Below are 23,929 nucleotides of genomic sequence, written 5' to 3'. Positions count from 1 at the left end.
TAGTTTTGAAAACCTCGTCTTTTGGCTGTTTTCTTGCTTTCACCTTGATGAATGATTGTATTCCTCTTGAAAAAACCTGTTAGATTACTGAAGACAATGCCAAAAACAAGGCCGCTTTTAGCTGTTCCTGAAATGTCGACATTTAGGACACTGGACTTTCACATGACAGGAACAGTTAGTGAATGTGTAAACGAAGTGGTATCCCACTTTAACTTAGGCAACATGATGGAGTGTATGTTGAAAGATTGTGGACTTTGGAGGGAGATGTGTGTGTGTGTGTGTGTGTGTGTGTGTATGGGAAGGGGGGATTTTCAGTCATATCTGAGGTGCAGAAACCCCAAGGTTTATCGTTCTTGGTCAGAACAAGGCAAATTATGTGCACAAACTCGGCAGTAATGGAAGAGCTTGTTTGTCTGAGCAGTAAATGGAACATCCTCAAGGCGTCCAATCCCGCAGTAAGTGGTAAATGGCATGAGCAGATCAGAGAGGGAGGAAATGGTTTAGCTGTGGTTCCACTGTGTCATCAGAAGACAGTAGTGGCCAAATGGGTGGGAGTGGAGGGACGCTCCTCCTGATCATGTGACGTGTCCTCTCCTGAGAGATTAAAAAAGGACGAATTAACAAATTTGCAGTTCTGTTGTCACATGAATGACAACACCTCCCTTCACTGACAAATTCTTCTCACCGTGTTGTTCATCTCCCTTTTCCTTGCCGTGCTCTTCTGCCGCCTCCTCCTCCTCCTCAGGCATTTCCATCTGACCCAAATCCTGCACGTCCTCCCCACTCGACTCCTTGTAAAAGAACAGATTTTTTTTTAAAGCTCCTTTTGATGAACATGAAAACAGACACATAATTCTCTTTAAAGGCTGAACAGATGCCCTGATTACCTGTGATTCAGAGAAACGATCCTCATCTGAGTTCCTGAATCCTTCTGGAGCCTCCATGAGGATTTCTAGACCCTCTGCTTCCTCCTCGTCACTGCAGAGTGAGACAAAAAGCAGATTTTATGTAATAAAGTAATTATTAAAATTATTTTTGGGCATATTTTTATGGCTGCATCATTTCATTGAATGGAACTATTCTGCATATCTTGTCATCATGTTATACCCATTTACTCAAACTCAATATCTTTGGAAACTTTGAGATCTCCTCTAAAATGTGAAAAAAACATCAGCAATGTCTACTTACAACAAAATGAGAAAAAGAAACTAGTTTGTAGTCAAAGCTGGGAAATATTTATGCCGACACAAAACTACCCTGACCTTTCTCCACAGTAGAAGTTCTCTACATGCTTTTCTTCCTCGTCTACTTTCTCTTCCTCCACTTTGCTTTGGTCCTCTTCTTGCTGCCCGCCCTCTTCATCCTTTTCTCCTTCGTCTTCCTCTTGTTGCTCTTCTTCCTGTTCCTCCTCATCTTCCTCAAGGTCAGAGCAGTTGAGAAAGTCGAAACTACCGAGCGCCGTCTCGACTTCCTGAGTGAAACTAGTAGAAGTAGGGAAGGGCACCTAAAGAAAAAAATAAACGTGTTTATATTATAAATAACCATCGTTGTGTTAAATGCACAAAAATACAGAATAAAGATGAGAGAGCTTACTGTCGGCGGCTCCCCTGATTGTTTTAACTCTTGGACGGCTTCATGTGGTTGTCTGTGTTCCTCAGTGGTTTTGTCCTCTGTTTCTACTTCAGTCTGTTCTGTCGAGTCCTCAGATGGATCATCCTTTACCTCCTCTGCTGAAATACACACTTGTTGGCTGCCACATTCAGGGGCATCTGTTCTCTCCACCAGCGACACAGGAGCTACAGAGGAAACGTCAGGGCACGAGCAGCTCAGGTCCACTGAGGTTTCAGAAAGGTCAGCCGATTGGACAGACGCTCTGTCCGTCACATTACAGTCTGAGCTGCTTTCGCCAGTGTGGCTGTGAGAACAGGAAGTCTGCAGATGGCCGTTGGGCACAGAGTCGATCTGAGAGAAAGTCTCGTTGGCTTCTGTCTCGTCCTCTTCTTGGTTGGATGAGAGCGACGGGGTCGACGCGCTGGACTTGTGCGGCGTGAACGACAGTTGAGTGGTAAGAGTGGGTTGCAGCATGTTAGAGGCCGACAGCCTCTGAGTGTGGTGAGCCAGGGCCGGACTGGAGGAGTCATCGGAGGATTCAGAGGAGTTGGACCAGACGGTCCCGTTCTCCATCTCTCCCTGCCGCTTCAGCAGAGACTAGAGAGGAAACAAGATGCAGCGAGGCGAGAGACCGAAAATTAAATTAGACTAAAATATCACTTTTATATCTACATACACAATTACTGGTTCTAAGTACTATCAAATTACATTTAAAAAAGATAAATGATCCTGATAAATCCCCCAAGTGTTAAAAAAGCAGTCAAATTGATTGACACAGTGGTTCTCAAACTGTGGGGCAGGCCCTGTAGCTTTGGCATTCAAGCAGGGTGCACATGATCAAGTTTTGATGATGAAGTGGAACTAAAGTAAAATAAACCTGTTGCATGAAGGACTGATAACCAACAAGAATGCTTTTAAGTTAAGAGTCAGGTCAGCAAGATTTATCTAGCAAATTTTTATTCAAAGTATAATGGACACATTTTTGGAATCTGTCCAAACTAAAAGTCAAGAGTAAATTTTCCCAACATTATTTATGGCAGTTAAACGTTAAACTGGTTTCCAGTAGGACATCCATTTATTTTCCAGTTTAAGAACCGCTAGATTAATCAATCCTGTATGCGTATTGACAGAAAACTAATACTAATCTTAACAATTAATCAGTTCAATTATGTTATTACTTAACTTAGCACTAAAAAGCATTTGCAGCTTCCATACAGACTGCACTTTTTGCTGCAGCATAACTACAAACTGAATACATTTTTTTGGTAAATGTAGACAGTTAATAATTCACTTTGTTCTCAGGTAACTTGAGATCATCAGTAAATATTATTTATATTTTACACACTAAATGATTCATTCTTTTCATACATTAAAGGTTATAAAAAACCAAAACGCTGATAACAACGAATCAACCTGTAAATCAGTCAACTGATGGATGAAGGTAATGTTCATTAGTAGGTGTTACAAATCACCACAAACACTATCTGCTCCTGGGATTAAATGTAGAATACAAAAAGCCTCCGACTGATGAGGATGATGAGGATTTTTCTATTGTGATCCTGTATTGGTTGGAAAGTTAGAACTGAACTGATCTGTCAATTCATTGTTTAGTCGACCAACAGAAAATCAATTGGCAAATCTTTTCATCATCTTTTTCAAGCAAAAATGCCAAAAATCATCACATCATGTTTCTATGACTGTAAAATGAACTTTTTTTTACAATTTTGGTCAATTTGATAGAATAAATGATTAATGAAAATAGATCATCTGTAATAAAAAAATAATTAATTGCAGCTCTAGTTGGAAATGAACTGGACTGATTAATCTCAGAAACTTTAACTTACAGTATTGATTCTTTATGATTAATAATTGATTATTTCACTTTGTTCACTATAAACTACACTACAGCTACATCCCACACACCAACTGTATACAGGTGAATCGGGGTGTCGCATGGCTGAATTCACAACGTAAGGAAGCCGTCCCGTACGTCACGATGTCATGGATCGCCTCCATCAGCGAGCGGCTGTGTCTGGCCCCACCATGAGGCATGCTCTTCAGCGAGGTGAGGAAGAGGAGGGACAAATTGGAGCGCTACTCAACCACTATTAAACAGCTACAAGGACCACAGCTGCGCTCATACATGCTGCCGCTGTCACACACCCCACTACCGCTGTCATTCAATTCAGGACTACTCACATTGGCCACGCCACTCCCACAACCACATGACCTAACACACAGCGCTCTGTGAATATCCTCACACACATCACTACTACCGCTACACACTAAGCAGTTGGGGAACAGCTGAAATAGAACAAGCCAGTGAAATGAAAGTAATAGCACCCATCATTAAGACAAATCCATAGTGTATATGTAGGAATAATGAAGTGTAAGACTGAGTCACAGGGCTGTTACAAACCCTGATGAACTTGTGGTGTAAAGAGCAGATGTGATGTTAATGTTAGTGGAAAATGCTGAGATTGTCTTGTTGACTCACATAGAACACCTGCTCCCGCATTGACGGCGTGTCAGGAGGGCTCTGATTGGACAGGAGACGTTTGGAAACTGTACTGGTGGACGATGTCTGGTCATCCTTATCAAATGGACTGAAGAAGAAGACAAAAAACGACAAAGAGTAAGAAACAGAGAAAAAGAAACCTGAATAAACACACAGTTATAAAACGTAGCAGGCTCAGAGAGGTGTAGGTGACGTACCTCCAGGTGACCTCCAAGTTCAGCTTCACTGTCCCGAGGTCGTTGATATCCACGGCCAGCGTCTGGGGAAGTGGGCAGAACAGGTCGAGCATTTCGCAGGAGACACTACCTACCACCACGTGATTGGCCAGGCTCTTCAGCTCTGTCACCTTGACAACCAAAACAGACAAACCTCAGATGAGATGACAATCATTTTTGTAGTTTGTGTACAGGATGTTAAAATACTGATTATCTTTATTTTTCTTATTGTCAACAAATCTAAAATATATTTGCATCTGAGTGTCTCAGACCAACAAAAACAAAAAATGTGGAATAATACTGCTTATTCTCTTAAATGCTGATTAATTGCCTTGATTGACAGCAGTTCCGTGATGAGAGGCAGGAAAATGTACTCTTCGCTGTCCCACATCTGCTTGTTGCTAACTTCCACTCGGCCTCGTAGCCTCCAGCGCTGCCGCCCATAGCGCATTAAGACCTGATGGAGTCAAAAACAGCTGACATGACAGAGCAGATGCAGAAATTCATGCAAAATCTGTCTACGTGCGTGTAATTGTGTTTCTTACCTCATACTGGTCGCCAGCGCACAGCCGTGCAAAGCCAGCAAGGCCTGAAACATCAGAATCAAGAAAAATGAGAACTAGCCTGAGAGATGGAATGGGAAATGGGAGTATAGAAAGTGACTCACCCTTCATCTTGATGTGAAATTCTCCCATCTGGCTTTCCAATTCACTCTCAAGTGAGCACATGTGCTGCAGAGAAAGAGGAAACAGTTAATAATAACTGATTTGCTATATGAGAGTACACAAATCATGGTTGACACTTATTTCTAGCTAAAAACAATACAGTATACAGAGAGTTACACCTGCTGCACATGCTGACACCATCAGTACAAACACACTGATCTCAAGTTTGTCACTAACCTCTGTACATTCCCTGTAGCCCTTGTTGGCTTCACTCAGGCTCTCTCTGGCCTCCCTGCTGCCGGTGGCGGAGTTAAAAGCTGCCACCATCTTACTTGCCCCATCACGCAGCCGCCGCTGTATACAGTATGCATCATACAGTTCCTCAACCTGGAGAAGCAAATAATACAAAGAGTGTCAACAGAAGAAAAGACTGAACGTTATCATCAATTCACTTCTGTTTTCTGCCTTTGTTATTTTAAGAAAAAGCCTTCGAATTATTTTCAACTTTTATACAATAATTTGTTGCATTCGTTGAGTTGGCCACGTGGGAGCAGAGGAATAATATGTATATATTCACACTTTTTAAAGTTGTTATGGCAACTCTTTAGCACACTGTTGCCTATTTACACAACCAACAGACATAAAATAACATAAGCATCATTTTATTGTTTGTTTTTAGTGAAAAATCATGCCAATATTTTTTTTCTTTATTATACTGTATTTTGAGGGAGTTAGCCATATGTCCACTGTAGTGGACACCACACATCAATGGTATGAAAAGTAATTCAATGGAAATTAATGGAGGTAAAAAAACAAATCATGTTTTATTAAGATATTAACATTTACTAAGATCAAATGGTATGAATATACATAGTAACATTAAAAAGTAAACTAAAGTAATTGTATTCAATTAACAATGGCATGGTCATTGTTTGTGCAGGCTATCAGAGTTGGTGGATGAAGGTATGATCTTTGTTTTTACTATTTGTTTTTTAAAAGTTGTTCACTTGTGTGGCCCTGCTATTGTTAAATGATTTAAAATGAGTTTCAAGACACAGAATGACATTTTTCAAATATTTTCTATACTGTTATTGGTAATTAATACTATATGTACTAATACCATTTGCTCTACGTAAATGTTAATATCTTAGTAAAACATTTTTTTTGGTGAGCACAAATGGACATCTACAAACTATTATACTAGTACTACTACTAGTAGTACTACTATTACTAATAATATATCATAACTGGTTCAAAATGACACTATGCATGAGCCCTATTTTGTTCTCAATTAACCCCTGAGGGAAATATCCCACGCTATAATTGCTAAAATGTCCATTCTGTCTGAGAGTGACCCTTTAAATAATAAAACTATATATTGATCTATGTAGTTCATCAATTCCTCATATCCATACATACACACCTTGCTCAAGTGGAACTCCAAGCGACGCATGAACCTCTCAATGGCTTTCACTTGCTAAATAAAAAGGGTACAATTATTAAACTTGACAAACTAAAACAGAATATCTTTATACATGTATATACCATTTCAAAGCACTTCACCCACATTAATATACATAGAGTGTGACTGAAACTCACCTTGTCCTGCTCATACAAAGAGCCCTGCACAGAAAACGACAAGAAAAAAACCATTTAGCATCACAAAGCATCACATTAACATCCTGACTTAAGGCTGCCAGCCTGGTACTGGAGGAAAAGTTAGTACTGGTGTGACTGGTTTGACTACATGAGCACTCACCAAACGACCGTTCCTCTTGTTTTCTCTGATCTGCTGACCGAGACTGTCCAGCTCCAGCTGGTGCACCTGCAGGTACGACCTGACAACAAAAATCCAGCACTGTTATTCTACCAGGCAGCCATTCATGTTAATCTAAGCAAACAGAGCCTGGAAAGCATTTACTCACTGTAAGCCTCTGCGTAAGGCAGCGTACACTTCATCCAGCCGCTCAGGCTGGGGGGTTTTAGCGGGTGGCAGTTTGGTGGAGCCTGTGAACATCCTGCTTCCTTACAAGGCACGTTTCTCTTGGATCAAACAGTGCTGAGGCAGAGAGAGAGAGAGAGAGAGAGGAGGGAGGGGTGGGGGGTCATGGGATAATTTCTGATAAGGCCATCATAATTACCAAATTTAAGTACACTCAAAATGGACATCAAGGAAACTGGCAGGACAGAGAAAAACAGACAGAGAGCTGCTCACCTGTTGAGTGGAGAGATACTGTCACTACTGTAGCATGCTTGGAGAGCTGAATGTTGTGCTGTGGCTTTAACAAACCGAAGGACATGTCCTGTAATTATGCAGAAAGGAGACATTAGAGGCAAAAATGTCCCTTTTGTAGTTCATACCTCACTGTACCTGACAGAAATATTTGTCCCACTCTGCGGTTATGAAGGATTTAGATAATTACAGAGTGTGTGGACAGAAAATTTAAGGCGGGGGGGCAAGAGGATAGAAACCACTCTTTCACTTCCTTGGTCTGGCCACATTGTTTTGTTGAAAGTCTGAGATGGTGAGCAACAAGCTAGCAGCAACCACAGTGGCCACCGCTGACAACAGTAGGGAGCACAGTCTGCTTTTGCTTCTCTTCCCCTTCCTTCCCCAACACACCCCCGCCCCCCTCCGCCCCCCTCCACATCCACATCCAACACCAGAGTACAGGAAGTCTCATGGCTGACGCTACACAGGAAATTCTACACAGAAGTTTGGCTCAAGAATATAAAACCATCCCTGCGATGTGAGTGAGTGTGTAAAAACTGACCCGTTTCTGCTCTGAGCGAGGCCAGATTAGCATGATGCCACAGTCAGGAGAAACTACATGAAGAGAGAGAGGGTCGTGTCTGAGCTAAGCTAGTCACAAAAGAGATTATAGTCTTAAACCAAACTAAATCTGTCAAGCAGGAGCCAAACCCATATTAACACATGGGATCTATGAATGAGCCAACGCAGAGCAGAGCAACTGGTGGCATCTGCTCCGCATTGTCTCAACCAGGAGAGAAATTAGCCTTATTATAGCACATGTTCCACCAGATGGAAAACACATATATTATACTTTTATATAAACAAATCCTGCTGATATGATAATCTTCATACACCCTGCTGCCTCTCCACATTTCTACTGCCACACAGTTAGTCTTGGGGAGCTCCAGGTCAGGGGTCCAGTTAAACCGCTAATCTTAGATGCAAACTGGGAGGATTAACTGGAGTTGTTGGAACATGGCAAAGAAAAAGGTGCAGACAGACTTTTCAGCTAAAACACCACCAAAAACACCAGCTACTTTTTTATTTCTGTTTTAACCAAACATGACCAAAGAACATGGACATGAACAACGAAACTGCAGAGTCATCATGGACACACACACACACACACACACACACCCACCCATAAATAGCAGTACCTGGACCCCACACACACACAGGCTCAGCCAGCTATAGTAACGTTGATAATCATGGGTGCCACTCGCCCTGTTTCCTCTCTGTCAGATGTGCTTTTATCCCTTTCCTTACATTAGAGATCATTAGCTGAATTAATCTTCTCCACTGAGTGGAGCGAACAAAGAGGACACTGTTTCCAATCACCTCACAAGACTGGAGTTTTGTTTAAAAAAAGCCTTTTCAGTACTCGCTGCTCACTACATTCACCAGCACATACAGGCCGGTTTGGACAACAAACTACTGATCATTTATACAGAATAGTTTACCATATAAATGGTACAGGGCTGTAGCTTGAGATTGTTTCTATTACCACCTGTTGATGATTCTTTTTTTGATTAACATATCAACAGTTTAGTCTATAAATTGCCACAAAAAGGGGAATTTCCCTGAGTCCAAGATCTAATTCATTGTTTTGTGTGACAGACTAAAAGCAAAGACATTCCATTTTCAGCAGCAAATATACATATTAATGAAGTTGGAAACTAATCTTTTGGCAGTCCTGCTTTATAAATCATCTAAACAATTAATTAATTATCAAAATAGTTGGCAATCAATTTTCTGAAGACCTAACTGATTAATTGATGCACTAAAACTGTATAATGACAGAAATCAAGTGGACATCACAAGTTATCAGAGCATAAAGTGATATATTTACTTAATAACTATTTAATTTACTACGATATACTTAAAATGGGGGAGAGAAAGTCATGTTTGTTAAGTTTTTCATTCTCAGAAGACTGATAAGAATGACTGGAAGAGATTAATTTCCTGTTGATGAATTCACCCATTTTTCTGCCATCGTTTCAACACTAATAAATTGTTTTTTCCTGTAATTGAACATTAACTGAGAGAGCATTGGAGCGCACTTCATCCATACTTTGTGTATATGAGGAGGAAGAGAAGGCAGATATGGGTCAGTGGTGGATAGTAACTAAGAACTTAACCTGAGTATTTTCTATGTGATGCTTTCACTCCACTACATTTCAGAGGGAAATACAGTACTTTCTTATAGCTTTAATTACTTTTCAGATGGAGATTTGATACAATTTATAGTATATCAAGCTTTTAAAGTACAATCTCCAATCTCTTGATGTCTCACAAACAGCAGTGTGTAGTCAGGGTCACATTTCAGATGTGTATGAGTTGTTAACAGCTGCACCAAATAGTGATTTTACCCTCTAAACATCTCAATACATGTTCAAATGAACCAGTCACCAAAAATCAAAGTTTAGAGAAAAAGGTCCAAAAAGTAAAAACAGATTTGCGTATCAGAACTTTGTTTTTTCTTCTTTCCTCTCCCATTAATCCTCTTACTACCCCTCAGATTTATCTGGTGACCCTTAGGAGAGGCATGACCCCTAGATTGGAAACCAATGGACTAAACAAGCTGACTGTAAAGTAGTGGAAACTAGCTCCACCTCCAGCAACTACAACAGTAACATGCTGCTCTAACACTGCTTCAGTATAATAATCTTATGATGTCATATATAATAAAATATCAATCAGAAGGACTAAATTAGTACTTTAATATTTTAATACTTTACATTTGGCTGCTAATACTTGAATATATACTGTTTATAGTACTTTGACTTCAGCAGGAAATTCAATGCAGGACTTTTATTTATAATGGAGTATTTTGGTAGTTGTACTGAAGTAAAGGATCTGAGTACTTCTTCCACCACTGATGAAAGGTGATAGTGTTACAATGAAATACCTCCAGATTACTGGATTAGTTTGACCGGCGGCAGCAGGCCATTGAGTCGGATAAACAGGCTCACACATCACGGCCCTGCTCCTTACCGCAGCTAACGGCGGCGGAGGAGGAGGAGAAGGAGGAGGATGGAGCCCGTACAGCAAACTGGGGAGACGGTGCCGTGCCACATTTTGTATTCCGCACATATCCCACACCAGCCCCCAGAGCTCATCACAGGCCACAAAAAAGTCCACTCCCAGCCACACCAGGACCCCCTCCTCCCCTCCCAACGCCCTCTTCTCCTAAAAAAAAAAAGCTTTGGTATAGCAACTCAATCAGCCAGCACGCACAAACACAATCACACCGAACTCCTGGATATAATCACGACAACATTACAGGAAAGCAACTTCACGGCGGAGCGACTCGTGTAGAGAAACATTTACCAGGATTGTTGTTGTGACCTTGGCGATAAAAGCAGAACCCCCCTACCTTTGTTTTATAGTCCGACAGCCCGGAGAGTGAGGCCGGGGTCCCATCTCCGCCGCGGTGCTCCTTACAATTAGCAGAGGTTCACAGTTATTCTGGGCGCTGTCCTTCTCCTTGATTTCGCAGTTTTTGTGTCCACAGACAAGTTAGCTGCAGCCCCCTAAGGATGGCTTCCGGTTGACAGATTTCAATATAAAAGCCTCATCATGCGTGTGACAAAAATTGGTGTACAAAAGCACAGATACAGAAACATGACTGAGATTTCAAGTACTTCAGAGGAAATTGTGAAAATACATGTATCACAGGGTTTGGAAATGTGGGGAATTAATCTAGAGGAAAATAAAGAAAGAAAACTGGAAAGGGCCAAATATTGAGCCCTGGGGTACACCACATAATCACTCCCTCCAGGATTTTGCTCAGTGTGTTTGTTATTATGCATTAGCATTAAAATGCTAATGTTGCTTTTGCAACAGATTTCCTCAAGAATCGTGATACATTTCTAATTGTCTGCAATAAAACTGTTGGAATTTGGAACAATTGCAAGCACAGGGAAATAATGCAACTTCATACCAATGAAGAGATCATCAGTAATCAGTCCCTCAATAAAAGCAATCTGCATATCACAAAAACTACTATATTTTAGTGTTAATTTGTAAATTCATTATCTGAACATGAGAACCTTGGACTCAAAGTTATATTTAAAAAAGAAATACTGTAATTGAGTTCCATTTGTAATCCTTTATTAAATAGACTTTCACCTCAACATCAGAGCCAAATAAAACTACTACAACTACTTTAACTACTCTCAAAGCTTTGCATTGCATTAGAGTGATTTCTCGTCTTGCTTGGGACTTGCATTTGTTTTTGGCAGAGCACTGGCTGAGCATGTTATTTGTTTGTCTGCTTCATGAGGTATGTGGTTTCACTGTGGAATTAATAGAATGGAAAGTAAACCATAAACTAAACTGAACAGTTAGCAAATCTACGAATTTGTATAGATATATATTTTCAAAAATTTAACACATTGAATGTGTCCAGCAGTTAAAACTGAACATGTACTTTACATTGATACATCATGTATGCTTCAATTTTGCACATCACACTTGTGTAAATTGAATACTGGACCTAATCTGTCATGCCAGATGGTTACATGGAACAATAAAGGTAATCCTTTAACACTGTTTGGAAAAGGGCAGGCACTTAAAAAACAACAACCAAAGAACCAAAAATATCTGTCTATCACCAGCAAACTTCTCACTGTCATCACGCCTAATCTGTGCCTGTAGCTGCTAGCAGTTACTTTTGGTTGGTTGTTGTCGGTGTGTCTGTAAACTCATGATTTAAAGCCTGACAACATGGATTCTTGTATGATCGTGTGAATCCAGCTGCCACCCAAAGTGATATTGGACCAGAATTGCGAGTAAATGACAACTTTTATTTTGAAACATCGTTCAGGAAACCGGAAACCGTGTCTCCGCTAGTTGCTGTGGCAACAAGGATGTCCCTCAGTCTGTCACTGTTTTCTCCGTTGCTTCCTCTGCTACGCTGGCGACGCCGTCGTATCCAGCGGAAAAAAACAGGCATGATGTTTCCGAAGGGGAGAAAGGAGAAACGTACCGACGTTTCCCACAACAGTAGCAGTCACCCAAGGGTGTTCAGTACAACGTGTACGTTACATTTTAGTCGTTAAATCTATCAGGTGCAGCCGCCCCGGGGGCCGTTTGTCCAAGTTGGACCGAGCCGGGGAGGAGGAGGAAGAGGAGGAGGAGGGTGGCGGGGATGGGAAGCATGTGGCGCTTTTCCTACAGATTTTCTACAAAACAGGACGTCGGTCGCAGCTGGCAAAAGCGAAAGTGCAGTTGATAATCTCCCACGGTAGTTTAATAACGGTCCGCACTCAGCAGGCGTTTGAAACGTTACAGCATAGTTAACGTTACATCCAACGGCTGAGAGAATGCTCCGTTTAGTCCGAAGATAACAACGTGGTGCGAGTACTGTCCTATTATCTCTAGTTTTCGGGATGTTAACACGTTTTTATCCAGTCTCAAAGGCCCGTGTTTTACTGCTACTACAACAGCTAGCTTCATTTAACTTGACGGCCAGTGATGACTAGGAGGTTTCCAAACCTCACAAACCACCAGGCTCAAACTTTCTGTTGCATCAGACTGAACAAAAAACATGGAGCCCATAGTGACAGCCCTTGTTGGAAAAACGTGGAGATGAAACAAAGACTATAGTGAGCAAACTGGAGTTATAAATTCACTTAAGTATTGTTAGCATCCTTAAACTGTCGTGATTTCTGTTGGCTTTCGCATTAAATAGACATGTTAACGCACTAGAGTGCGTTTCCATACAGAGATTATCTCCTGGATAATCCATGCTAACAGTATCCTCTTAATTTAAATCTATAGTACTCGTGTGAAGATGTTGACAACTGGCCACCAGATTGTGAGAATTAGGATATTGAAATCAATCACATCGTGGTTAAGAAAATATTTCCTTAATTTGAGTATTTTCAGTCAGATAGCCACTCTCCACTTTCACTGTTGACCATACTGAAACCACTTAATGGTTATTCAGTGATAAAGGGAACAGCAAACCAAAGTATAGAGGTTAAGAGAGTGTAGCAGAATACCAGGCCTTTTAACGAGCCCCAACAAGCTCCCCTTCACATGACAGGAGTTCATGTGACATGTCACATGCTAATAAGCAGCTAATTTTTGCATCATATAATTGCCTGTTGACATCAGTAGGGCTGGGACTGATTATTATGTTGTAACCTTTATATACATGACATTGAAAAGCCTGTTTTGACACAGGCTAATAGTCCAAAACCTAATATTTTTTTTAATATCAGTGAATACTTAAAGTTCACATTTGAAAAACTGGAACTTGATTTTCTTTTGACCCTTTCTTAAATATTGCTTTCATTATTCAAATTCTCAATTTTCTGTTGATGAATTCTTAAGTAATTTATAAATGAAATACAGCATACACCATCAACCAATGTACATCAACAGATCAGTAATCTTATAAACTAAAAGAAATGTATTATATTTGGTGTGTAAAAAACTATTTTTCAAGTTTGATTCTACAGAAAGCAGAAAAACAAACATCACAGCCCATGCACATATAGAAAAGATGCATACTGATTGTAATAGGTGCATCTCCTCCCCTAAAACACTTAACTAAAATAAATTAAAGCAGCATGAGTGTTACTTGACGTGAAAGCTAAAAGTACCAAGTTAAGACGTCCACTATGATGGTACACAAGTGTGTTGGTGTTGTGCACATAAAGCACGACACTAGAGTACAAATAAGTCAACTGTATTTATCAGCCCTTTAAATGTAGCTACTGCAAATTAATTAATCTTTGGGCAAATACATCACAGTTCATGAAATCAAAGGCTGTAGTCACTTTATATACAAATAACTGAAGAGCTTAATATCAATTCATCTGTTTAATAAAATATATTTGCAAGCAAAATACACTAACATTTCTGTGTCAGCACTCAGATGATTCTCAGCCAATTTTGATAAACAATGATAAGCATTTCTTTTTTTATTGCTACAATGGTAGTAGCTACTCAACCAAACCAGACTAACTTTTAAATATTCATGGTTAAATTATCTCATGAGATTACTGCACAAACCTTAACCATCAGTGTCAATGTGTACTTCTTTTTATTGGTGGTACAGTCATACATCTGTTCTCATCTGCCACACAGTTATAAAAATGTCATTCAAGCTGCTACGTAGCATTTGCATTGCCAACGGTACAAAAAGAAAAAAACAACCCAAACATGGAATGGCTACACAAGGGAGCAAAACAACATTCTTTCCTTGCACATAATCAGTGACATGTTCAATACATATGCATCATCTAGGGGGTGTTACAGTAAAGGAGCATAAAAAAGGGACGCAGTCTAGAAGCCTTTAAAAACTAGAATATGCTTTTAAAAAAAGATTTACTAAGCACAGCAAAGAAAACCAAAAATTAAAATTTCCAAAATATTAGATTTTTCTCATCTTGGCTGTAATTAATGGCGATCTCTTTCTGGCTCAAAAGTAGCCCCTTTGTCTTTTTGGACACACACTCCTTCTCTGATGATTTAACTTTTAATTAGCCTGTCCATTTTCATATTTTTGCATCTTCTGCTGCTCTAAGATCACAAATTTTCATCCCAACTGAGAGGTAAACTAATCTCTTCAGTGAGGATATTGTACATCAATTGAAATTTAGCTAAATAAATACAGCCCACAATCTGGTTGCTCTACTGTGGACCAATGAGTTTACCAACCGACAAATTACCAAAAAATGTGTAACATAAAAATTCTTTGGAAAGTCTCACACACACACACACACACTAAACTTAGGAAAGAGTAATATTTGGCTGTTATAACAAAGTTTTCAGTATTTTGTAACATTATTGTTGTGATGTAGTTGTCGTCAACCATAGTTAGTTATTAAACTTTTTAAACTTTTTCTTTTTTGTAAAGCAACAGTGAGAAGGCTAAAGAAGCTGCCATCAATTACAGCCACCCCAAAATTTTGGTAGGTAAATTCTTGTTAAAATATCCCCCCCCCCCCCTCACTTCATCAATACATGATTAAAAAGCAAATCTTAAATTACAACAGTGATGTTTGTTTCTGTGCATGATGCAAGTTTTTATAACCCCAAATACCAAGAATTAAAAGAAAATGTGAACCGAGGGTCTGGTGTGTGTTTACAGGGTCGGCCCCTGGTATCCATCACCGGTCCATCATGCTGAGGATCATCTCAGGGGTGAGGTCTCCATTAGGTGGGGCATCTGACAGCTGCACCCCATGTGCCGCCTCCTCCCCCTGGGGCAACTCCTCCAGCTGGATGGTCGACTTCCTTCCGCCGACCACCACCTCCTCAGCGGACTCGTCCTCCTGATCATCTTGGTCAGCTCCGACCTCCTTCTTCACAATGATGTCATCCACCTCTCCAGTGGCTTCATCCTCCACACGGATGATAGCAGCCGCTGTGGACATAGTGTCAGGTCAGAGTTTGGTACCAGAAAAGTACTGATCCATTTTTCTAAACTGTTAAAATAGTAGTGAGTTTCCATTCTTGTCACGTGACGGGATTCACAACTAAAACCAGATTTCATGACTAAACATCAATGATTGATAAGTGATTTTTGTGCATACATAAACAGTCTGTATAATAAATCCCATGAAAAGTAGATAGCATATATCAGTTATTGATCATCAGTGATAATGACATACGATTAATTGTCCTAAGTCAAAGCAAATTACCATTACAAGTTACACTATAAAAAGTTGGTCATGGTTTTATTTCACAAATTTGAATTTTGTCCGATGTCAATCAGTGTCCAATGTTCACTGCACTGAAAATCAAAGTGATTACTTTACATAATTTTACATCAGGAAGAAAAAGTGCTTGTGCACACGTGGAAGAGACAGAGGCACTTTTCATAACAGATATCTGAAGCCTGAAACTAAGAAATGATCATTATTTGTCAACTATGGCAAATATGAAATTGTACACCCACTACTTCTCAAACTGGGCATCAGATCCACGATGTGAAAAAAACATTTTGAGTCCTCAATATTTTTACAATCAATCAACAGTTTATACGGTTGTTTCAAAGCTATAATGGCATATATTATTTACGTGTACCTGTGACAGACGTTAGGACAACGTACAACTGTAGCATCCAACACCTGCGTTCACCTGTAAGTGATTATATGTCTGCTCTAATATTGCATTAAAAAAAAAAAAAAAAAAAGTTTCCTGCAATGGCCACACTTGAAAATTAATTTTGGTCCAGTATGCAGAAGTCTGACACTTACTGTCAGGTTTGTTTTTCGGGGGCCGACCACGTTTCCTCTTGACTGGTGGCTCCACAGGGGCCGGGATGGGGACGACTGGTGGGGCCTGTTCCATCTCAATCTCAGCCAGCAGATCCTCTTCATCTTCTGCCTCATCCATGTCACCCTCTACATGTTAAAGAGGATGAACATTCAGCAGATATAAAATTAATTTGGAAAAATATTACAAAATGCTACACAAAAAAAAAAAAAAAAAAGGTAGATGAACAAAACAACTGATGAACGTGCTCTGCGATTGAATTCAGTCAGTGGCGGCTGCTGGTGTTTTAAACAGGGGAAGCTCACTAGGTCTTCATTATAAAACTTGTCATATCAAAGTGCAGTTACAAATAAAAGAAGTGTTTAATTGAGGCTGTTGTATGCTTCATCTATGCCATAGAACCACAGCAACACAGACATGAAAAAGATTTTCAAAACTAGCTACTAGCCTGCCAGGTATGCCTGCACATGACACAGGGTCTTATAGCATCACTGTCTTAACACCTCACCCAGGCTGCTGTGAACCTGACCGCCTGTGAGTGCTTTGGGACGGGGAAGAGGCTTGCGGCAGCACCCGCTGCTCGTTGAGGACAGAGTGACACGTGTTTTCATGTCAGAGTCTCCAAAACATCAGAAAACTCTCCAACACCACAAAAAGTCGCTAGATTTGTTGAGCAAAACATATTTATAAGAAAGTACTTATTCTGATGTCAAATTGAATTCTTGACTTATAATAAAATAAATATTGCACTCCAACTTACCAAAAAAGCAAAACAAAAAAACTAAACAAAACAATACCTGTGTCATCGTCATCATCGTCGTCGTCTTTCCTGGCCTGCATCTTCCTCTTCCTGCCACGGCGACTCTTTTTGGGTGGAGATCCATTTTCTTCGACATCTTCACCTGTGCAGTTCTCAGTGTGACGCAGCATCGTGTTCTGTGGAGAATATGCAATCACAGTGGGCAAAACATCGTAGACAACTACTGTTTCACAGCCGGAGGAAGTCACAAGTTCATGTGTGCTAAAACCCAGAGCTCAGTCCTACCCTGCGGGTGAATGTCTTGTTGCACTTGCTGCAGATGAAGGCGGTGGGCACAAAGTGGGGGTCGTGGTAGCGCTTGAAGTGCATGTCCAGAAGCTGCTTCTGCCGAAATGTTTTGTCACACTGGCTGCAGGCAAATGGCTTCTCCCCTGTGTGTGTACGTTTGTGCATTATCATGTGGCGTTCCTGTGAGGTCAGAGAAAAGACATTTCTCATTTAATTAAATAACTTACAACACAGCACAAGTACCACATGTTCCTCCTGACACACAGCTGCATGGTTCAACAATAAGGCTTGTCAGGACAGGTAAAATACCACACTGGGCTACTAAATATTTCAATCTCTCTCTCTCTTTTTTTTTTTTAAATAAATAAATAAATCATTGTCGTATCATGAATTATGTTCTTGTTCTCTGGCACACAGCTCAGCCCTCTCCTCTTGCATGCTTGGAGAATATTGGCACACATAGTTGGCTAATCAAGAATTGAGTAGGCTAGTAGTGCAATACGTGAAACAGACATCCCTCAGGATTATGTGAACACTGTCACAGAGGAATCACTGGAATCTGTATATTTTCACAGCCATAAATACTCGAGGGAAGTCAGGAAGCTTTGAGTTGAAGAAATGGGTCTTAAATATATGTATATCATATTATTTGAAAGGAACTGAGCTGATCAAAAGTTAAGTAATTAAATTAGATATACAAGGATATTTGTTTCCTTTTGACACGGTCTCCATGTTCTGTCTCATTTACTTGAGATTAAAACATGACAGCTCAGTCTTATGTTATTTGATCGCTGTAAATAAATAAAACAATTTCTATAGGCGTATATACAAAAGTGATTTTGGACAAGATATCTGAACCACTAGTGAATAAAACATTAATATTGAAGCCTGTACCTGTCTGCAGCAATAGTCACACTGATCACACTTGAAACGTTTCTCATTCTTGTGGGTCTTCTGGTGTTGGATAAGAGCATATCGCTCATGAAACACAGCGTCACAGTAACGACATTTCTTTCCCGTTTCAAGAAATGAGTGCTGCTTCCGCAAGTGAACACCTGGGACAGAAAGACATGAAGTCCATTTAAATAAATGATATAAAGAAAGAAGAACTACTGTATAATGATTATATTTCATAGGTTACACCAATAACTAGGACTAAAACTTTAAGTCAATATTATGACGTTTAAACGATGTGAATCAACATGATTTCTATTACAAGCACCATATCACAACACACAACTTACCAAGGTCACTCTTGCGTGCAATGACAGTGTCACAGTGTGGGCAGTGGAACTTGGCCACGTTCTCCGTGTGTTTCTGCAGAATGTGCATCTTCATGGTGCCGCTCTGTGTGAAACGAGCGTGGCAGATGTAGCACTCATACGGCTTCTCACCTGCACCAGAGAGCAGGACATTTGGTAAGCAAGGGGCTCTTCTCAAACTGGAGAATGTTTCCAAACACTAGAAGCTGTGACGATCTTACCTGAATGTGTCCTCATGTGTCTCTTCAGCTTGTAAGTGTCCCTGCTGGCGTAGCTGCAGAGACTGCACTGGAAGGGCCGCTCCCCAGTATGAGAGCGGATGTGCCTTTTCAACTTGCTCACCTAGGAAAAGATTAAAAAAATAAAATGTTTAATTCCTAGGCTACAGGGAGATAATTTGATGCTGAACAGATTCAACATGTGATTACTTACCTCCACACTGCAATAGTCGCACATGGAGCACTTGAAGGGCTTCTCGTGTGTGTGTTTGTAGCGACGATGGCGCACCAACTCACCACTGGTCACAAATGCCATGTCACAGTCTTGGCATTTATGTGGTCGTGTGCCTAAAAAAAAAAGTTAAAAAAAAAAAATCAGAAAAATAGAAATGAGAGAAAGATTTTCTCTAAAAAACGAACATGAAGAACAATGAGTGAAATAAAAATTCCCTAATCTTTTTGGTAAATTATTCAGCCAGTCCGCTCTTCGAATCAGAATATTAATCATTTTCGTTTTTGTAAATTACCTGATATTGGATTTGAATTGCGTATGGTCACAAACAACATGATATGTGCCAGTAGATGTATTGTCTCATTTGCAGTTGGTAGCATATTCCTCATTACTGTGGCTAGTTACCTGCTGTACATTTAAAAACTTACACTAGCTCTGCTCAAACACTCTTCGCTCTCTCATTCAGTTAGCGACTTTCACACACATTTTTCAGATCAGCATTTAGTGATGGTTTTCCTCTGCCCACCTCTCTTGTTTAGTGCATCCAATATTGATGTGTACGATTTATTTAAATACCTGTATGTGTGTTGAGGTGGTTTCTCAGCAGTGTGACTGTTCTAAAGGCTCTTCCACACAGATGACATTTATGCGGTCTCTCGTCTGTGTGGCTCTTCATATGTCGGTCCAGGTTGGAGCGACGTGGACAGGTGTAGCTACAGAGCTCACACTGGAAAGTCTTCTTTACACCTGTACACAAGAAGTAGAGATAATAGGTTCAGATAAAAAAGGATTCTAGGAGTGTAAAGAGGATTGTCACATTTCCAGATACTTCAAGAAACCGTGTTTAAGTCAAACCTTTTTTCTTGATCTTGGTGGGTTTTGGTGGTTTCATGTTGCCCACAACCTTCTCAGCATTCACTTCTGACAGCAGCCCCTCCTGCTGCTCTTCTTCAAAGTCGTACACAGAGACGTCCATGCCACGATCACCCTCTCCATAGCGCAGTCGGCTCTTCTTTCCTTTCTTTCCTTTACGGAGACCGCTAACAGGCTGGTAGTCTGAGTCCTTGTGCCAATCAGGGTCGTCTTGCAGGCTCTCAGGGGGTTGCTCTTCTGCTGGCTCTTCATCCTCTTCCTGTGTCCCTTGAAGCTCATCGTGGGCTGCCTGGAGCTCATCCTGCTCCACAGTCTCCACTTCTCCATTGGCGCCCACTTTCACCACCTAAAAAGAAATTATTTTTCGTCACAGAAGTTCATGTTTGTTTCGCATCTTAAGACGACGTAATTCAAACGGAGGACTTTGCTTCTCACCTGGAAGCCCTCAGGCAAGGGAAGAGTATGACAAATAACCGGATCTGCGTCCTTGTTAGCTGTTGAAGCATCAACGTATGTGGCCTGAAACCCCTCTACAGTCCCTGATGTGACAGGCACCTGCACCAGCTGAAGCTGCCCGAGTCCTAAAGCCGCCCCTGCCTGCTCCTCCATATTCACCACCTACACGGAGGAATTAATTGACAAAAAAAACATTTGAAATCGTTGAAAAATTAAAGACAACCCATCATCAGCTTAACCCATGACCCACACCAACCTGGAGGGTGATGATCTGACCCTCTTCTCCACCAGTGACAGTCACTGTGCCACCTCCCTCCAACACCTCCGTCTTCATTTGCAGCAGAGTCGGATCGAGAGCATCCATCACCATCATCTCCATGTTACCAGCCACCTCCCCTTGTGGAGCCATGGCTGCCCCTTGGATCAAGGCCTCTCTGCCCTCTGGCAGGACCTTCCCTTCAGAAGCCAGGGCAGCAGGCTGAGTGGTCTCCATGGAAACAACCTCGCCCTCCATGGCAACGGGCCTACAAATATTTAAATAGTGGAGACACAAATTTGACGTCTGTGAGTGTTAATAATAATAATAATAATAATTTCATCGTTTTAACTTTTATTCAGTTCTAAAATGATAAATGTGGGACAAATAAACTCAGACCCATGATTACCAACTGAACTTTTAAACTGATGAAATTTAAGTACAGATGAACCAATAACTATCAACCTTGAGATGAACCAGTGACTGATCGAGGGAGTTTTCTTATGCTCAAAGTCACTTGAAAAAGACATCATGGAAAACTTCTTTCACAAACTTTATATTACACTGAAAATATAGTGACAAAAGTACGTCGCTATTTTTAAAAGTCAAATGCTAAACATTCAATTTTACTTGAATTTTAATTACTGGTACAAATGTTATCCACAACAGTAAGAGCCTTTACTCAGTATTACACCACTTAAATGTTCACTCTCAACACTATTAATGTTGAGTATAAAAGTTATTTTTAACTAAATTACAATTAACAGAGGTGCAGATATTCTATAAGTGAAACAAACAAAGATTCTAAAATGCCAAAGATCAGTTAACGTCCTGTATTCATATTTCTCCATGGTGGTATGGAGCCACTCTTTGAAGACTTTAAGATAATCTATTAAACCATCGGCCCTACACATTAACAACAGCTGAGGTGAATAGATTTCAGTTTGTGGTTCTCAGAAGTACTGAAACCAGTACATACATTTGACAACTAAGTCGAAACCAAAAGTATCTTCAGAGACGTCATGTAAAATCCACACATACCCCAATTAACGGTTTTCATCTAAAAACAGGTTAAACTAGTAAAATACGGCCCACAGTGACATTGTGGTGTATCCTGTCTGAGTACCAAGGACATTTTCTTCCTACTTCTGATAAGCTCCTCAAATGAAAACAACATTTACCTCCATTAGTTGGTAGTTTCAGCAGAGGGAAACTCGGGTGTGGATTTTTATTCATATAGATGAAGTGACTAACAGATCAGTGAACTTTCTGTACAGCTTACTATTAGTGTGTTTTCCTATTTAAATAATGTAAACTTTACACTCCAACTTTAAAGTCTGTGCTGCCATGCTTTACGTTTACTTTACCAACCAGAAGTTCAAGTTATACAGACTCAGAGTTTGGCTACATGTTTAATGAAGGCGGTTGATTTCACTGCTTATCTGAGGAAACTGGGACAGAGTTAAGTAGTTTCAGGAACTTGGTGCAAGATTCAAGTGAACAATATGTTCAGGAAACTGCGTGTGTCTTTGTGTTGTGTATGATTATATGATAGACACTGTTTAACAGAGAGAGGTAAATTCGTGATAACCATTATTAGTCAGCACAGCTTATGTGCCTCTGTTGATCAGTCGATCAATCAATCAACGCCACAAAGTCGCTCATTCGCCTTGGTTAGAAACGTCTCCATTGTAGCTGATAGTCTAGTGATCAGTTATCAGTGTATGATTGATCAGATGCTGATAATAAAAACTACTTTAGTTGTTGAGCTGGGAGGCGCGAGTACGTCTGAAAACAGGAAACAAAGGGCACGATAAGATGGACGTCAGGCCTGAACTAACATAAAACACAAATACTGACAAACACAGCCATCGCGGAGCAATAACCCCCAAAAGTAACAACCGAAAAGCACCAAAACACTCGACTCAGAGAGCCAGTTACAGTTTAGAAACGGATTTAGTGAATTTTGGATAACGATAGAGGGAGACAAACACCCCCCGCCAGCCGCCTGGCCGGTAAGCCCGACCGTGACACCTAGAGGCCGGCGACGGCTCCTACAAAAACGTTTCCGTGTTTGGGGCAAAAATATCCGCTTTACTCACCGACGAGTGCTTCTTTCTCTCCGGTAATCTCGTCCTGAAGACTGCGGCGGTGTGTGCTGCTCCCTTCAGTCCCGCTGAGGACGTGTGTGCGCGCTGTGTGGGTCGGGCTAACACTTTTCTCCCGCTTTGCTTTGGGAGAGTGGGCCTAACACAAAATGGAGGCCCTTAAGAAGCAACTGAGCGTGCGCACACACAGCACCAGAAGGAGAAAAGGGGCGTGGTCAGTGGGTGGTGGGCGCCAGATTTGAATCCAGGCGTGGGCGTGGCGACAGCAGAGAGGATTAATTGATACGTTGTTAAAAAAGAGATGACTGATTAGATTATTATCACAGGTGCGAGTTACTTTTACCTGAGCGTCACTAACAGATTCTAAACATCTTCGTGAACAGTCAAACTCAAGTTTACAGGCAACATTTTATGGATTAAAGCAATTCATAAAATCATCACAAGAGGGCAGTATGATTGTTAGGTGTAAAATGGGCCTCTCATCCAGAAACATGCTCCTATCGCCACCTATTAATACATTTTCTGGAGCATATGAGCAGTCGACTATATTTTACACACAGATAATCCATCATTACTACATTTAATTGTTCTACAGACAATTACTAATCTGAAATGCAAACTCAGATGTAGCCTATGTATCATGTGAAAAGAGGATTTTATGTCCACATTGAGTTGACCAAAATACACCCATGGATCTCACATTAAACACACACAGAAAATCGTGATTGTATGTCGTTTTTATAAGGATTTGACACACTCACTATATGTATGTTGGTTGCGTATCATCACTTGTCTCTCTTTTCCCTTACTGTAATCCACTATTAATAATAATAGCTACTGTTTAATAATGGCAAAAAAAACACGAACAAATTCAGCTAGAAATAGACATCATGTAAACACCTGGCTTAGTGGAAGTCTTAAAACTACATTTTGACGATCTGAAGATCCTGTAAAAAAGCAGAATCCTTAACATGTC

At 40.5% G+C, this 23,929-nt stretch overlaps 2 protein-coding genes across 2 annotated transcripts; both read right to left on the bottom strand.

Annotated features, from left to right (window-relative positions):
* Positions 1-134: 134 nt before the first annotated feature.
* On the bottom strand, positions 135-12,220 carry LOC128358414 (rho family-interacting cell polarization regulator 1-like). The gene is made up of 19 exons (XM_053318717.1): positions 12,104-12,220; positions 10,640-10,702; positions 10,258-10,452; positions 7,225-7,312; positions 6,935-7,034; positions 6,769-6,847; positions 6,609-6,632; positions 6,433-6,486; positions 5,247-5,396; positions 5,012-5,075; positions 4,890-4,933; positions 4,676-4,801; positions 4,327-4,475; positions 4,109-4,217; positions 1,594-2,208; positions 1,263-1,504; positions 888-978; positions 686-791; positions 135-594 (listed from the first exon to the last, which is right to left on the bottom strand). Exons 1-19 carry the CDS (start codon positions 12,218-12,220, stop codon positions 524-526), a joined length of 2,487 nt encoding a protein of 828 aa, XP_053174692.1. The 3' UTR covers positions 135-523.
* A 3,015-nt stretch (positions 12,221-15,235) lies between these two features.
* LOC128356050 (transcriptional repressor CTCF-like) lies at positions 15,236-23,098 on the bottom strand. The gene is made up of 13 exons (XM_053316485.1): positions 22,948-23,098; positions 20,846-21,113; positions 20,569-20,751; positions 20,116-20,479; positions 19,837-20,007; positions 19,243-19,376; positions 19,032-19,152; positions 18,793-18,942; positions 18,443-18,603; positions 17,546-17,728; positions 17,298-17,436; positions 16,482-16,628; positions 15,236-15,646 (listed from the first exon to the last, which is right to left on the bottom strand). Exons 2-13 carry the CDS (start codon positions 21,101-21,103, stop codon positions 15,390-15,392), a joined length of 2,268 nt encoding a protein of 755 aa, XP_053172460.1. The 5' UTR covers positions 21,104-21,113; positions 22,948-23,098; the 3' UTR covers positions 15,236-15,389.
* Between the last annotated feature and the right edge of the window lie 831 nt (positions 23,099-23,929).

Source organism: Scomber japonicus, chromosome 1 (genome assembly GCF_027409825.1).
Source record: "Scomber japonicus isolate fScoJap1 chromosome 1, fScoJap1.pri, whole genome shotgun sequence".
NCBI classification, from domain to species: domain Eukaryota; kingdom Metazoa; phylum Chordata; class Actinopteri; order Scombriformes; family Scombridae; genus Scomber; species Scomber japonicus.
This window is presented reverse-complemented; position numbering and strand designations above follow the sequence as displayed.

Bases quoted from the DNA above. Each gene is read 5' to 3' on its own strand.
- LOC128358414 (XM_053318717.1), bottom strand. From the start codon at position 12,220: ATGCCTGTTTTTTTCCGCTGGATACGACGGCGTCGCCAGCGTAGCAGA. The intron at 7,035-7,224 runs GTGAGCAGCTCT...GTGCCTTGTAAG, and splicing joins AGTATCTCTCCACTCAACAG to GAAGCAGGATGTTCACAGGC. The intron at 979-1,262 runs GTCAGGGTAGTT...CTCACTCTGCAG, and splicing joins AACTTCTACTGTGGAGAAAG to TGACGAGGAGGAAGCAGAGG.
- LOC128356050 (XM_053316485.1), bottom strand. From the start codon at position 21,103: ATGGAGGGCGAGGTTGTTTCCATGGAGACCACTCAGCCTGCTGCCCTG. The intron at 20,480-20,568 runs GTGAGAAGCAAA...ATTTCTTTTTAG, and splicing joins CCTTGCCTGAGGGCTTCCAG to GTGGTGAAAGTGGGCGCCAA. The intron at 19,377-19,836 runs GTATTTAAATAA...TTTTTTTTTTAG, and splicing joins CCACCTCAACACACATACAG to GCACACGACCACATAAATGC.